The following is a 12381-nucleotide window of genomic DNA, read 5'->3' on the forward strand; positions in this document are numbered from 1 at the left end:
AGAAACATCGTCCTCGCATATACTGTATTATTTATAAATTCTGTTTGTATTCTGCTTGGCAGGATACTCTTTTTAAAATTTAAAATGGTAAAATTTCTTAGAATGTAAAATAATTAGTTGATATTAAGAGGAAACAAATTCAGAATTTGTCAGTTTTCACATAGTTGGGTAGGAGGACCTTCATTCGTCTTGGTAGTCCTAAAAAGTTGTTGAGTGAGGTATCTCCACCCCCAGAAAAAAATCAGTCTCTCTCTCTCTAGATACAGAGATACAGGTATTTTTTGGAATGGTTTGACTAGTAAGTAAAAGAAAACTTACAGTACATATCTTATACATGTTTAAAAAATCTATTTTCTAGAAAGATTTTTTTTTGGTATTCCAGATCTGTGTATCTGTTTGCTAAATATCTCCATTTATATGTCTCCAGGCACTTACCATTCACGGGTAATGATTGTCTCTCACAAACCTGGTTCTCAGTAAATGGAACCACTGTCCATTTGGTTGCATAAGCCAGGAAACTAAGATGTCTCAACTCTGTTTTTCACCTTAGCTGCTTCCCCCTAGTACTTACTCCATTTCTCAAGGGTCTTCTCCACAGGGAAATCTTCTCACACTTTACCTGTCATTATAAGTCAGGTTTCTCTTCACAGATGTTGAAGGTACTGAATTCCTTTTTATTAGTGTGAATTGTTGGTTAGGCCTGCCCTGCACTACTGCAAGCTTCATGAGAGCCTGGCTAGTCAGTGCCTGGCACAGACTAGTTACTCAGTAAAATTTGTGGATGAATGAATGAATGAATGAATAAACTATTCTTCATTCTTTTCTGATATTTGGCAGGTTCCCCCCGCCCCCCACCTCAGGGGTAAGCAACAAGTAAACTACAAACCTAATAGCTTGATATTAACATGCAGATTCGATTTTCGCCATTACCTACAGTGATAGTATGTAATATCAAGCTACATTTTCTATGTTGTGAATCCAAAGAGTTTGTTTGCTTTTTGCTTAGTTGTCTATTTCAGTGCATTTTATTTTACTTTATTTTTATTTTTGGAGAGGAGGTATCGCTCTGTCACCCAGGCTGGAATGTAGTGGCATGTTTTCAGCCCACTGCAGCCTCAGCCTCCCAGGCTCAGGATGTCTTCCCTCCTCAGACATCCGAGGAGCTAGGACCACAGGCATGTGCAGCCATGCTCAGCTCATTTTTAAAAAAGTTTTTGTAGAGAAGGGATCTCTCTATGTTGCCTAGACTGGTCTCGAACTCCTGAGTTCAAAGATCCTCCTGCCTTGGCCTCCCAAAATGCTGAGGTTATAGGTATGAGCTATCACGCCTGACCATTTAAAAAAATTTTGCTTTACCCCTCTTATTTTGTCATGTAGTTTATACATTCAGGACTGTTGCTGGTGTCTCTCTGTTTATTCTAATCCTCATTTATTGAGAAGTGTATTAAGCAAACATATATGTGGTTATTTTGTATTTATTTGTGTACTTCAGTGAATGTTTTTTAAAATTCTGTTTTTACCCTTCATATTTTGTTGCATAGTTGATATTTTGAGGCTTGTTCTTGGTGTCAGTTTGGGTTATTTTATAGCTTACCCTAATGTTCATTTCTTGGGAAATGTATTGAGCAGAGAAATACTTTTTGGTAAGATGTATGGATAGCACCTACTTGCACAGTGCTAGTATGGTGGCATCTTTATCTCTGAAAACACCTGTATTTAAACAAGATCTGAGAGATCCTTGAGCCTTTGGAAACCATATTCTGGTTATTCAGTTGGCATGTATTTCTTTCAAGGGATTAATTTTACTCTGGAATACTGATAAGATGTTTTGATAGTAGGATTATCTCAGCCTTTTGGATGAATTATAAATACTCTTGAATCATTATTACAGGAATGAAATCTAGAAGGAAGAAAACTAGTTAAGCAACTGGTACAGATAAATGAGTTGTCAGTTCTGTTTTGTCAGTGCTCTTGTTCTCTATAGAACTGTTGGAAACTGGGGAATATAACCATCATCCATTGGAGGAATTCTCAGCTTCCCTGCCACTGGTGATGATATTTCTTTTAATTTTAAATTTAGACCTTAACCTATTTTGGGATGACTGGAAAAATGAAAATCGTGTTCTCTGACAGTGTCTGAGTGTCTTTAGAATGTGAGATGTGTGATTACTTGTTCCCAGGGCTACCACTGCTTAAGTGCTTCACCTTGATGTGCTGGGCAATTTGGTTTGATAATATTCTGTCACTATGTTTTACTTAATTCTGATGATCTTGTTTTCCTGTCTTAGTTTCTTGCCATGGTGTGTTATGGTGCACGCACATAGCCACCAGAAACATTTTTCTGTCTCACCATTATGATTCTGTCTTCCATGAAAGGGAAGTGAGGCAGTTCAGGAAATTCTAGAGGTTCTTAAGACAACTGTCAGAAAGTCTGAGAAACTGATTCTAGCTATATATAAATTTTTGGGGGCTGCTAACTGGTTTTTGCTAAAGGCAATACTGCCCTCTAGTGTCCAGAAGGCAATTCCAATTTGTAAATTCCTTGTTTTATGGTTTAGACTCTAGCGGCTCTTAGAAAAATAAATAATCATTATTTAAGACTTGGTTTAGTTTGTTTGCAGGCATGAAGTCGTTGGATCAGTTAACTTGGGATTATACTGGAGTCAAGAATTTGTTTACTACCTATCTCTCATATCTAAGGGGTTCTTTTTGATATTACTTTCCTCTGTTTATAAGGAAAGTGTTCCCTATCTTTAAACAATGTAAAACATTGGATCATTGCCAACTTTTAAAATACTAAACCACTATTCTCTTTCCTTCACTTTTGTAACTGATGTGTCATTTTTCATTTCATTCTGGATATGAATCGTAATTTCTTTTGCCTGTGTTTTTTCTTCACAAGCACGCCTTTCATATAATGATAGAGGTAAGATGCATTGATGTTTGTTTTATGGTTGTGGAACTTTCTGTGGATGCATACTAAACATTTTGTTCTTAGATTTTTGTTGTTGTTACTGCTTTACTGTGCATCCTCTATAACTTATACATTTATGTCATAAAGGGTTCTCCCCCACCCAGCTTTTATTATTAAAACATGATTGATTTGACTTAGTAATGGCTTTTAGTTTTAAGGGACTAACAGTATTTATATTTATTTAAGGTAGGATGTGGAAAAAACTATTTTACTTGATTAGAAGTTAACACTAATGGCTCCATTAGTCTCAAAAACCTTGTATTGGTTAATTTTTATAATATGTCATTAGCTTAAATGTCAGCATGTGTTCATTTTTAACAGGGGTCGATTTTCTAATCCAGCCCATTGTATTTAAATGTGAAATAGATATTTTTAGATAGCTTCATCTTTGGCATCTTTAGTAAATGAACTAGCTACAGGAGTATAACTTTTGATGATATATTGCTATCTGAGGTTTAAGCGTTTAATTAGATTAAAATTCATCCTTCAAATGGAGAACTCAGAATAAGTTAAATGATCAGAGATGACTTTGTAGCTTCCCACCTCTAATAATTCATTCCACTGTTGGTTATAGTAATGATATTGGGTAGAGGTTTGGGGGCAGGGGATTACTTTTTACAGGTTATCATTTCAGTATGTCTTCTCAACCTGATGTCTTCTGATACCATAATTTTCATATACAAATGAGTAAAGATGAAATGTAATCAGAACCATGTTCTAATGCATATCTTTTTAGTTTTGCAAAATAGCATGGATGTTGTAAGAGAACTGGACATTTAGGGAAGGTTTTAGGAATTCTGAAATCCTTATAGTTGCCTCTCTGCTCCCCATTGGTTTCTCCGTGTAGCCAGGTAAAGCCATATTTTGTGGATGACATTAGAAATTGCTTGTCATTTATGAAATTGGTGTCTACATTTGTCTTCCCAGGGGCTTATATATTTTAAAGGTATACATTTTTATTTTTAGAATCGAGTATTGATTTTTTTGTGAGTAAATTACTATAATAATGCCAATTAATTAAAAATCATTTCTAATATTCTTAGATTATAGGATGAGTAAAACTTAGAGATGAATTTAAAGTTTCATTCTAGTAATTTTTTATTTAAAAAGGCTTAGAGATTTTATAATCTGTGCTACAGTTACTCATTTTTGAACCCAGTCCTTTGAGTATTAAAGAATATTATTTAAAATTCCATTGAAAAGCTCATGCCATTACTAAAGTTTTTGAGATTCTACCCCATGAAGACCTTGTAGACCTTTTTCTCACCCTTTCAAAATTGACCAGTATTCTTTTTAATTGAAGCTTTTACCTTTTAAGTCATTTTGACAATAATATTTTTCTGGCTGTTACTATACAGTATTGAATAAATTATGGTAAAAGGGTGATAGATTATTTCTTTCTGAAATAATGGTAGCTTAGAAACTTGTTAAACAGAGCCTTGGGAATGTATGGGAACTTGAAGTATATACATTTGGAAAATGCATAATGAACTTTTTTTTCTAAATTTAGATATTGAAAATTATGTTTTCTAAAATGTTATACTAAAATCGTAGTTTGAATTGCTAACATATTAATTGTGGATTAAAAAATCTATATCTTATTTTATAGATTGAATCATATTCGTGTTGTTGGTATCCTTTAGAACAAAGAGTGGGTAATGTGTAGATTAACTATGGAGACATTACTAGTCAATATACATAAAAGCTATTAAAAATCTTAATATTGAATTTAGCGCTGTATTCCCTCTACCTAGTTATTTTTCCTCTTCAGCTTTCAGCCATTTTCTGCATACTTTAGTTTTTAGTTTTTGACATCCCCTCTGGTTTGAAACATAACTCTCTACCTTACAAACATTTTCTATTTAGTTTAAATATGTCTTTATGCAGTTACACAATAACTCTTCGCCCTTGAGGACTGAATGGTTTCCTTTCCTCTAGAAGAGCAGTTTTCAAGCTTTTTTTTCTCCTTTCTCCACATGCATATAAGCAGTCTGCTCCAATCAGTAGAATCTCTCAGACAGAGATGATCACTTGAAGAATGAGGGAGGGAGGGTATAGTTTTTAATAAAAATTCTCTAGAGGTTCTTGTGTCCCCTCCACTGAGAATCACATTTGAGAGCCTATCCTTCCTATAAGATTTATATCTGACTTCCTTGACCCGTCACTCTACTAAACAGAAACGTTCTTTCATGTTTTGAATGTGGAAAGGACAAGAAACTTTGTAGACAAAAAAAAAAAAAGTCTGAGTTTGAAATGAGTCACAAGAAGTCTTCTGTTTTATCTTACTGTTTAAATAAGAATTCTAAAGCCGTTTTATAAAGATGGTCTCATTTAGAAGAAGAAATTGCATGTTTTTCCTATATAACACCTTGCAATGTTTCTGTTGCTGAGGTTCTTTCTAGTACACAGTACACTTTTAAAACTCCTGAGTGGCACCAGTGAGCGGAGGAGTGATGCCTAAAGAAAGCACTAACTGTCTTTGAGGCATTAGAAGAAGAGATAAAAAGAAAGGCAGAGAGAGATGCATTGATCTGGGATCACATAACATTTCCAAGTGTCTGAAGTGCCACCCAGTGTCATCATATCAGTTGCTTTTGCCACAGAAATTTTAGTTCCTCTTCAAAATACTCATTATGCAGCCCTCCAAACCCTTCTGTTGCTTTTCTCTGGAAGCTTTCCAAAAGGCTTCCTGCGTCTTGCTTTAGTTGCAGATAGGGAACTGAGAGAATGCTTTCAATGAAGGGTTGCATTCTGCTTTGATAGGATTCCCTTGTGATTTGTAGATGCTATATTCCCATTTATATATTATGTTTGCTCTATTTTTAAAAAACTATAGCAGTGCACGTTTCTTTCATATACCATATCCTGTTATCTACTGTGATGACCACTTCTTTTCTGGATTTTTATTTGTACTTCTTTACCAGTCAGTTCCAGAACACAGATAATTTTTTTATCTCGGATCAAAGGGATGAATTGTTAATATGTTTAAAATTAGAATAAACCAAACAGTTTGGTTAAAGAAATATTTACTTACATATTTCCTGTATGTGCTTTGTATTTGATATACCTATCTGCAATGTGTTTAAGAATGACTTGTGGGTATCTCTGAGATTAATGAAGAAAAAATTTAAACAGTCACTGGAGAAAGTAATAGATCTTAAGGAGAGGTTTTTGCTGATACATAGTCATAATTTGCTGTTTCTGGCACCTTTCAAATCATCCTCCTCGAAGTACACACTGGATGAAACAAATGAAATATTGTTAGGAGTATTCATAGTTAACAGAAAATCTTAGTGGGGAAAATTAGTGAGACTGGATCAGAAAGATTTTAGATCTTTTCTCCTGTGGTACATATAAAGCAATAATGCTGAACGTTATTATGAAAGCTCTTAATTCAGGTTGCCTGCCTTGTGATCACTATAGATAATTAGTAATCTAATTATGGCAAAATTGAAGTTAATGTCATCCATATGTGTTTACTGTTTCTGTCAGTTGACTTTTCAGTATACTCACTTTTTTTCTCATTTCCAGAGTTGATATGTATCATATTCTGCTTATTTATAGTATTATTATTATTTATCTGTAGGATCCAGGACCACCCCCACCTTCTCCATTACTAGGTTTGAAACCACTGCAGTTATTAGAAGTGAAAGCAAGGGGAAGATTTGGTTGTGTCTGGAAAGCCCAGTTGCTTAATGAATATGTGGCTGTCAAAATATTTCCAATACAGGTATGTTTATTGCAGTTTTGTCATCTTACATATATGTTTTATGGCTAGGTCATCATAACTCAGAAATAGTCTCAAAACAGAAGCCATACGTTCCAAGGTGGTTCTTTGTGATACTGGGGAAAGCAGTTAGCTCTTTTAATGCCTGCCTTTGCATCTGAGAGATTGAATTGTTAGTATAACAATCATTATGTTTGTGTGGAGTGGTGGAATTAAATGAATGCATAGGAGATCTTTTGCCAATGAAAATTCTATAGAAATGTTAAATAAAGATAAGGATTCCAATAAACAAGTCTAATTGAGTGGTTAAATTTTAATATCCCCCTACATTGTCAGAAAAAGCAAACAGAAAAACAAAAGAGTAGTATATTTTGTTTTGGAATTGGTATTTGGAGGTATATTACCAGACTTGACTTACTTTCATTCTACTTTGAGTGTTTAATTATTTCAGTTTTTGTTTGATGCATTTTCAGAGGCAATCAAGACTTCAAATAGTTGGTTTATTGTTGAATTGTTTTTATTTTAAAGGTTGGCCGGACTTCTCATAAAACTCTGATCTAATGTACCTTTGAGCTCTTCTTTTGTTTTGTTCTGTTGGTGGTATAGGTTTATGATGATTCTGTCCTCCCCGTCTCTCATATACCCTGGCGTCGCATGATATCCGTGGTACTGATGTCTTGGTTGGATTTGGTGTTACAGGCTCTACCACTACACTTAGAGAGTGGATCTTTCTTTTTCCAAAGTTGTCATATAAGCAATTTCTTTGTCTTAATATACCTAGATTTTAAGCTTTTTACCTCCTCTGTTCAGTCTATGAACTGTATTACATAGAGTTTATGAACTATATTACATTTTTTTTTGGTAGCTATAAACCACAGTTTAGTTTTCAGAGAGAAAGTGTATTCTATTGTGCCAAGATTCATAAGTGAGATAGGGAAGAAATTATTTCCATGTGTAAGGAAGCATAAGGATGAGAGAAAGGCATTTGGATGATATTAACTTAAGCCCAACAACAGCACAACAGTAGCTAACATTTGATTGTATGTTTTTCTTGGGTCAGGTAGGGGTGTTTTACATATATGAGTGCTCACTAATATGTGTACATATATTGCCCACATGTACGTAAAATGCAACATATAATACAACAATTCTATAAGACAGACACTACAATGCCTGTTCTACTTAATGAGGACACTGAAGGATTATGTAACTTGCTAGAGGTTAGTGGGAGAGCCAGGATTTAAGTTTGAACAGTTTGGATGCAGAGGATTTCTAAGGGTTTCTAACCATTATGCTGTGGTACCTCTCACTATTACTGTCTTTTAGTAGTGAAAAGAAACTGTTCTTTTATAAGAAGATACTTAGTAGACATGGATCGCTTGCAGGCACAAATGAATATATGGTGTCTTAAATTATTGCATTGCATATGTATGCCCCTTGCTTTCTCATTGACTTTGCAGGGTATGCTAAACATTTTTTGAAGGATGTTTGATATTATGTTAGTTTTTGAAAAGAAGATGTTTTCTATTTAGAGGAAGTCATTCTGCCTGAATTTCATCTTTCAAGGAGATTATTCTGAATAGTACCACAAGTAGCTTCACACCATGATGAAATTACAATGTAATACTTGCAGTAACTTATGTGTTGCCATTGTAAGATACAGAATGCAGCATTTCAGATCAACTTCTGTGTTTGTAAACTAGAAACACAGAAAAGTACGTTTTGAGGGAATGGACAGGGCAGGCATTTCGTATAAATTTGTTAACCTATTGTCAGAGCTTTTTTCTTATTACAAAACAGAACAAAAATTTTTTAAAATACTTTTTTGTTTTGTTTTGTTTTGTTTTACTTTGGAACTTATTTGAGTAATCTCTTAGACATGGTTTATTTACCCGTATTCCTTGTGTTCTTACTATTCTTTCTTTTTGACTCTAGGACAAACAGTCATGGCAAAATGAATATGAAGTCTACAGTTTGCCTGGAATGAAGCATGAGAACATATTACAGTTCATTGGTGCAGAAAAACGAGGCACCAGTGTTGATGTGGATCTTTGGCTAATCACAGCATTTCATGAAAAGGTAAAACTATTTAACGTTTTACTTTAGTAAAGTTTGAATTGGCCTGTGTACCTAATGTTGGCTATAAATCCCTCAGCGTTATTTTTCGAGACATGTTATAGTTGATTAATATTTAACCTGAAAATAAAAATCATTCTTGAATAAAAATGTTTTAAAAGGTAGTTTATTTTAATAAAAGAGCAAAGATGGCAAATTTTCAACCTAAAACCCTACTTATATAAACCACCCTTTTGTTCCTTATTTCTTGTGCTGTAATTACTCTTACAAACATTTATTTTAGTATAGGTAATGCTTAGTAATTTTCACTTACCATTTACAATTCATTTTGATTACATGAACCATTTTTTTCAGTTTTAATCAGTCTTGCTTAGTGACAAAACCAGAGTCAGGAAATTTATCTCATCTTTGATCTGTCACTAACTTGCAGGGTAATTATCACCAACACATAATTGCTAGTTTTCCTCATTTTTTCTGCTTTTAGAGTCAGTGTGAAAGTACCATTAATGAAGTAGGAAATTATGTTTTTGGTAATTGGTTTCATCATTGTGAAATGTAAGTGGTTCTTTTACTTCTGTTAATTCTTGACCTAAAGGACAACAATAATCTCTAGAAGAATATTCTATATATTAGTTGTTGTTTTATGTTGTTATTTTGTGTTCTGCTAGTCCCACGATGTAAGAACTCTATAGTCAGGATATTTTAACTATTAAAATATTTTCTAGAACCTTAGATATTCAGCTAGTGTTTAAAACAAAAAACTTGTCTTATGGATTGGTGGAAATTGACTATTCTTGTACCAAAAGTTTAAAGCTCTGGTATTTCTTTCTGGTCAAATGTTTATTAATGTGAAATGGAAGGAAATTTTAACCATTCCAGAAAGATTGTTTCTTGGATATTATTTTTCCCTGAAAGGAAAGATAATGCTGCCTTCCACAACTTCTTATAGGTAAAAAGAAAAGTCTCCTTATACATACGGCCTTTGTCAAGAATGTAAGTTTCTATTTTTCTGTCTTTTTTTAGGGTTCACTGTCAGACTTTCTTAAGGCTAATGTGGTCTCTTGGAATGAACTATGTCATATTGCAGAAACCATGGCTAGAGGATTGGCATATTTACATGAGGATATACCTGGCCTAAAAGATGGCCACAAACCTGCCATATCTCACAGGTAGACTATATTTGTATTGTTTTCCCAGGTAATTGAGTATACATTTACTAAACTTTTAAGCCTATGGGTAAATTTTAATTTTTCCTTTGTTATTCAGTCATGCTTTACAAGACAGTTGGTTTTCATTTGTTTTTTAAAGTTAGCTTTGAGATTGGCCAGGAAGTATTTTGGATAATGTATATATTAACATTATTGGTAAAGTTTAATGATCTACTTCATCTCATTTCTGAAAGCATGATTGAAAATAAACTATATTTTCTCAATCTCAAAGGAAAAAGACATTTGTTTTACCTCAAAACGTGATATACTTTAAAGATGATTATAAATAGGGATTATTATCCAAGGGCATGTAATGAAGGAGAGACTTTGAATGTCTCCCTTGCTTGTTTTTTGAATGACCTTATTATCTTTACCCTGAGCCAAGGTAGAGGGAGGCATCACTTAAACAGTTGTCCAGTGAAGAAATAGTTCTTAGACCCAACACTTGTCATGCCCGCAAAAGGAAAAATGATTGCGTCTTAAACATGGAATTCAGTTTGCCATGTATTTAATTTTCTTGAACGTGTGATTCAATTTGTCGTCTTGTGTTCAATTTAAAGATGGTTGTTTGAAAAGTAGGCATTAACTGATTCATGGAACAGGTACTTAGCTGAGTGCCACCAGGTGATGTTTTAGGTTGCTGGGAGCCATTATTGTAAGTCAGCCTCTAATTTAAGTTCTGATTTTGCAAACTTTAAATGACATCTACCTCAGAAATAACTCTTTCTTCTCACTTTCTTACATGCAGTCTATTGGCCTCTTCTTGGATTTTCCCTTGCTCTACCTGGCCACATAGGGAATTAATCCTTAAGAATCCCCAGAGTTATTAAGAAAAGGTCCTGAAAGTCTTTTGAAACTAAGATTGGTTGGCTTTTATAGCATTTGGGAGTGTCTACTCTTGCTTTCAATATCCCATTCTTGGTCTATGTATCTGTACGTAAATTTAACCACTAGTCATGGCATAGATGTATTTAATTAGGGTATAGTAATCTCTAGGATGAGCCAGTTGAGACAGGTGTGTAGAAGAGGATATCTTATTGCCTTAAAACTGTTACCCTTTTCAGAACACCAGGATCTAGCTAGAGCAGTGTATGTTTATGGTAAAAAGTTTCTATTATCCATGCCGTAAGATGCTTTTCTACAACTGGGTGGAAGCATATAAGAACCTCTATAATAAGGGATTATTCTAAAATGTAGGTCTGTACCAATAAACAGAAGGCCTCAATTCAGCAATATTTTAAAAATTTCTTCATTTTGGTTTAAATTTCAGTTTCTATGGGAGTTTGCAAGTAAGAACTCTAAAATATTATCTTAGAAAACAGTAGTTTTGTGATTGGTAGGTGGGTGACATAGGTAACATATCTTTTTGACATGGCAAATGTTTATATAACTGCTTTATAGATAGGATTCCTTCTTATTGTCCATGTTATGAATAGGGGTTTGTCACTGTGCTCTTGTGTTAAAGGCTACGTGGGGGCTTTGAGCTTTTTCTTTCTCCCTTTCTCTGCATTTCATAATTTTAAGTAACTATTTTTTCATAGTGTACATATTCCCCCTCTTTTCTGCTTTCAATAAAAAATTCAAAACGTAACTTGTCTAAACTTAATTTGAATACTCTTTTTATTTGCAAGGGACATCAAAAGTAAAAATGTGCTGTTGAAAAACAACCTGACAGCTTGCATTGCTGACTTTGGGTTGGCCTTAAAATTTGAGGCTGGCAAGTCTGCAGGCGATACCCATGGACAGGTAAGGATGATGATTATAAAATATAAGAAAAAATAAACTTGTCCCATATTTTCTTAGAATGGCATGTCAGGACTGAATTAGTCTAAAATTGTTGTGGTGGTTAAATCAGCATCTAACAGTGTTATGTGTTAAAGTTTCTGAGGAAGACATTTTCATACGATGGTAGAGGACTCAGGTGGTTTAGATTAAGCAGTTCATAAAACAATAACTTAGACACGTGTCGTAGGATTGTTTTTGAAAAATTCATCAAAGAATAATCCAGCACCTTTTAATAGACCTCATTCTTAGGGAATTCTTCGTATGAACGCAGTAGTTTTAGTCTGTTAGTTCTTCCACCATATTAAGAAGAGTGGAAGAATAATTAGTCACTATCCTTACCTACAGTGTATTAAATTCCCTGTCCATTTTCCCATGCAATAATAGTTTATTGCTTCTTGTTGTTTATTGCTTCATTCATTTCTTTAATCAACGGTGATGGCTTTTCTCCAAATTCTCTCCAGAGTTCAGAGCACTTGTAAACCCCTGAATTAGGTAACTCTGACACCTCTGTATGCCTCTATGTGCACAGAGATCTTAGTAATAGGAACCTCCAGGAAGGCCAGAAGGGAAAAGAACATTATCCATACATTTTATTCTCAGAAACTTTGAGG

The 12381-nt window shown here is 34.1% G+C and overlaps 1 protein-coding gene across 4 annotated transcripts in view; it reads left to right on the forward strand.

Annotated features, from left to right (window-relative positions):
• Positions 1-12381, forward strand: part of LOC105492701 (activin A receptor type 2A) — a 90920-nt gene that overhangs the window by 64658 nt on the left and 13881 nt on the right. For 3 of the 4 annotated variants that reach the window (XM_011759956.3, XM_011759959.3, XM_071073829.1), the window contains 5 exons: positions 2903-2926; positions 6561-6704; positions 8637-8780; positions 9801-9946; positions 11617-11731. In XM_011759956.3, coding sequence (XP_011758258.1) covers positions 2903-2926; positions 6561-6704; positions 8637-8780; positions 9801-9946; positions 11617-11731 — 573 coding nt within the window. The remainder of the gene's footprint in view (positions 1-2902; positions 2927-6560; positions 6705-8636; positions 8781-9800; positions 9947-11616; positions 11732-12381) is intronic. The other variant, XM_011759958.3, reaches the window with a different exon arrangement.

This window comes from Macaca nemestrina, chromosome 11 (genome assembly GCF_043159975.1).
Source record: "Macaca nemestrina isolate mMacNem1 chromosome 11, mMacNem.hap1, whole genome shotgun sequence".
NCBI lineage: Eukaryota > Metazoa > Chordata > Mammalia > Primates > Cercopithecidae > Macaca > Macaca nemestrina.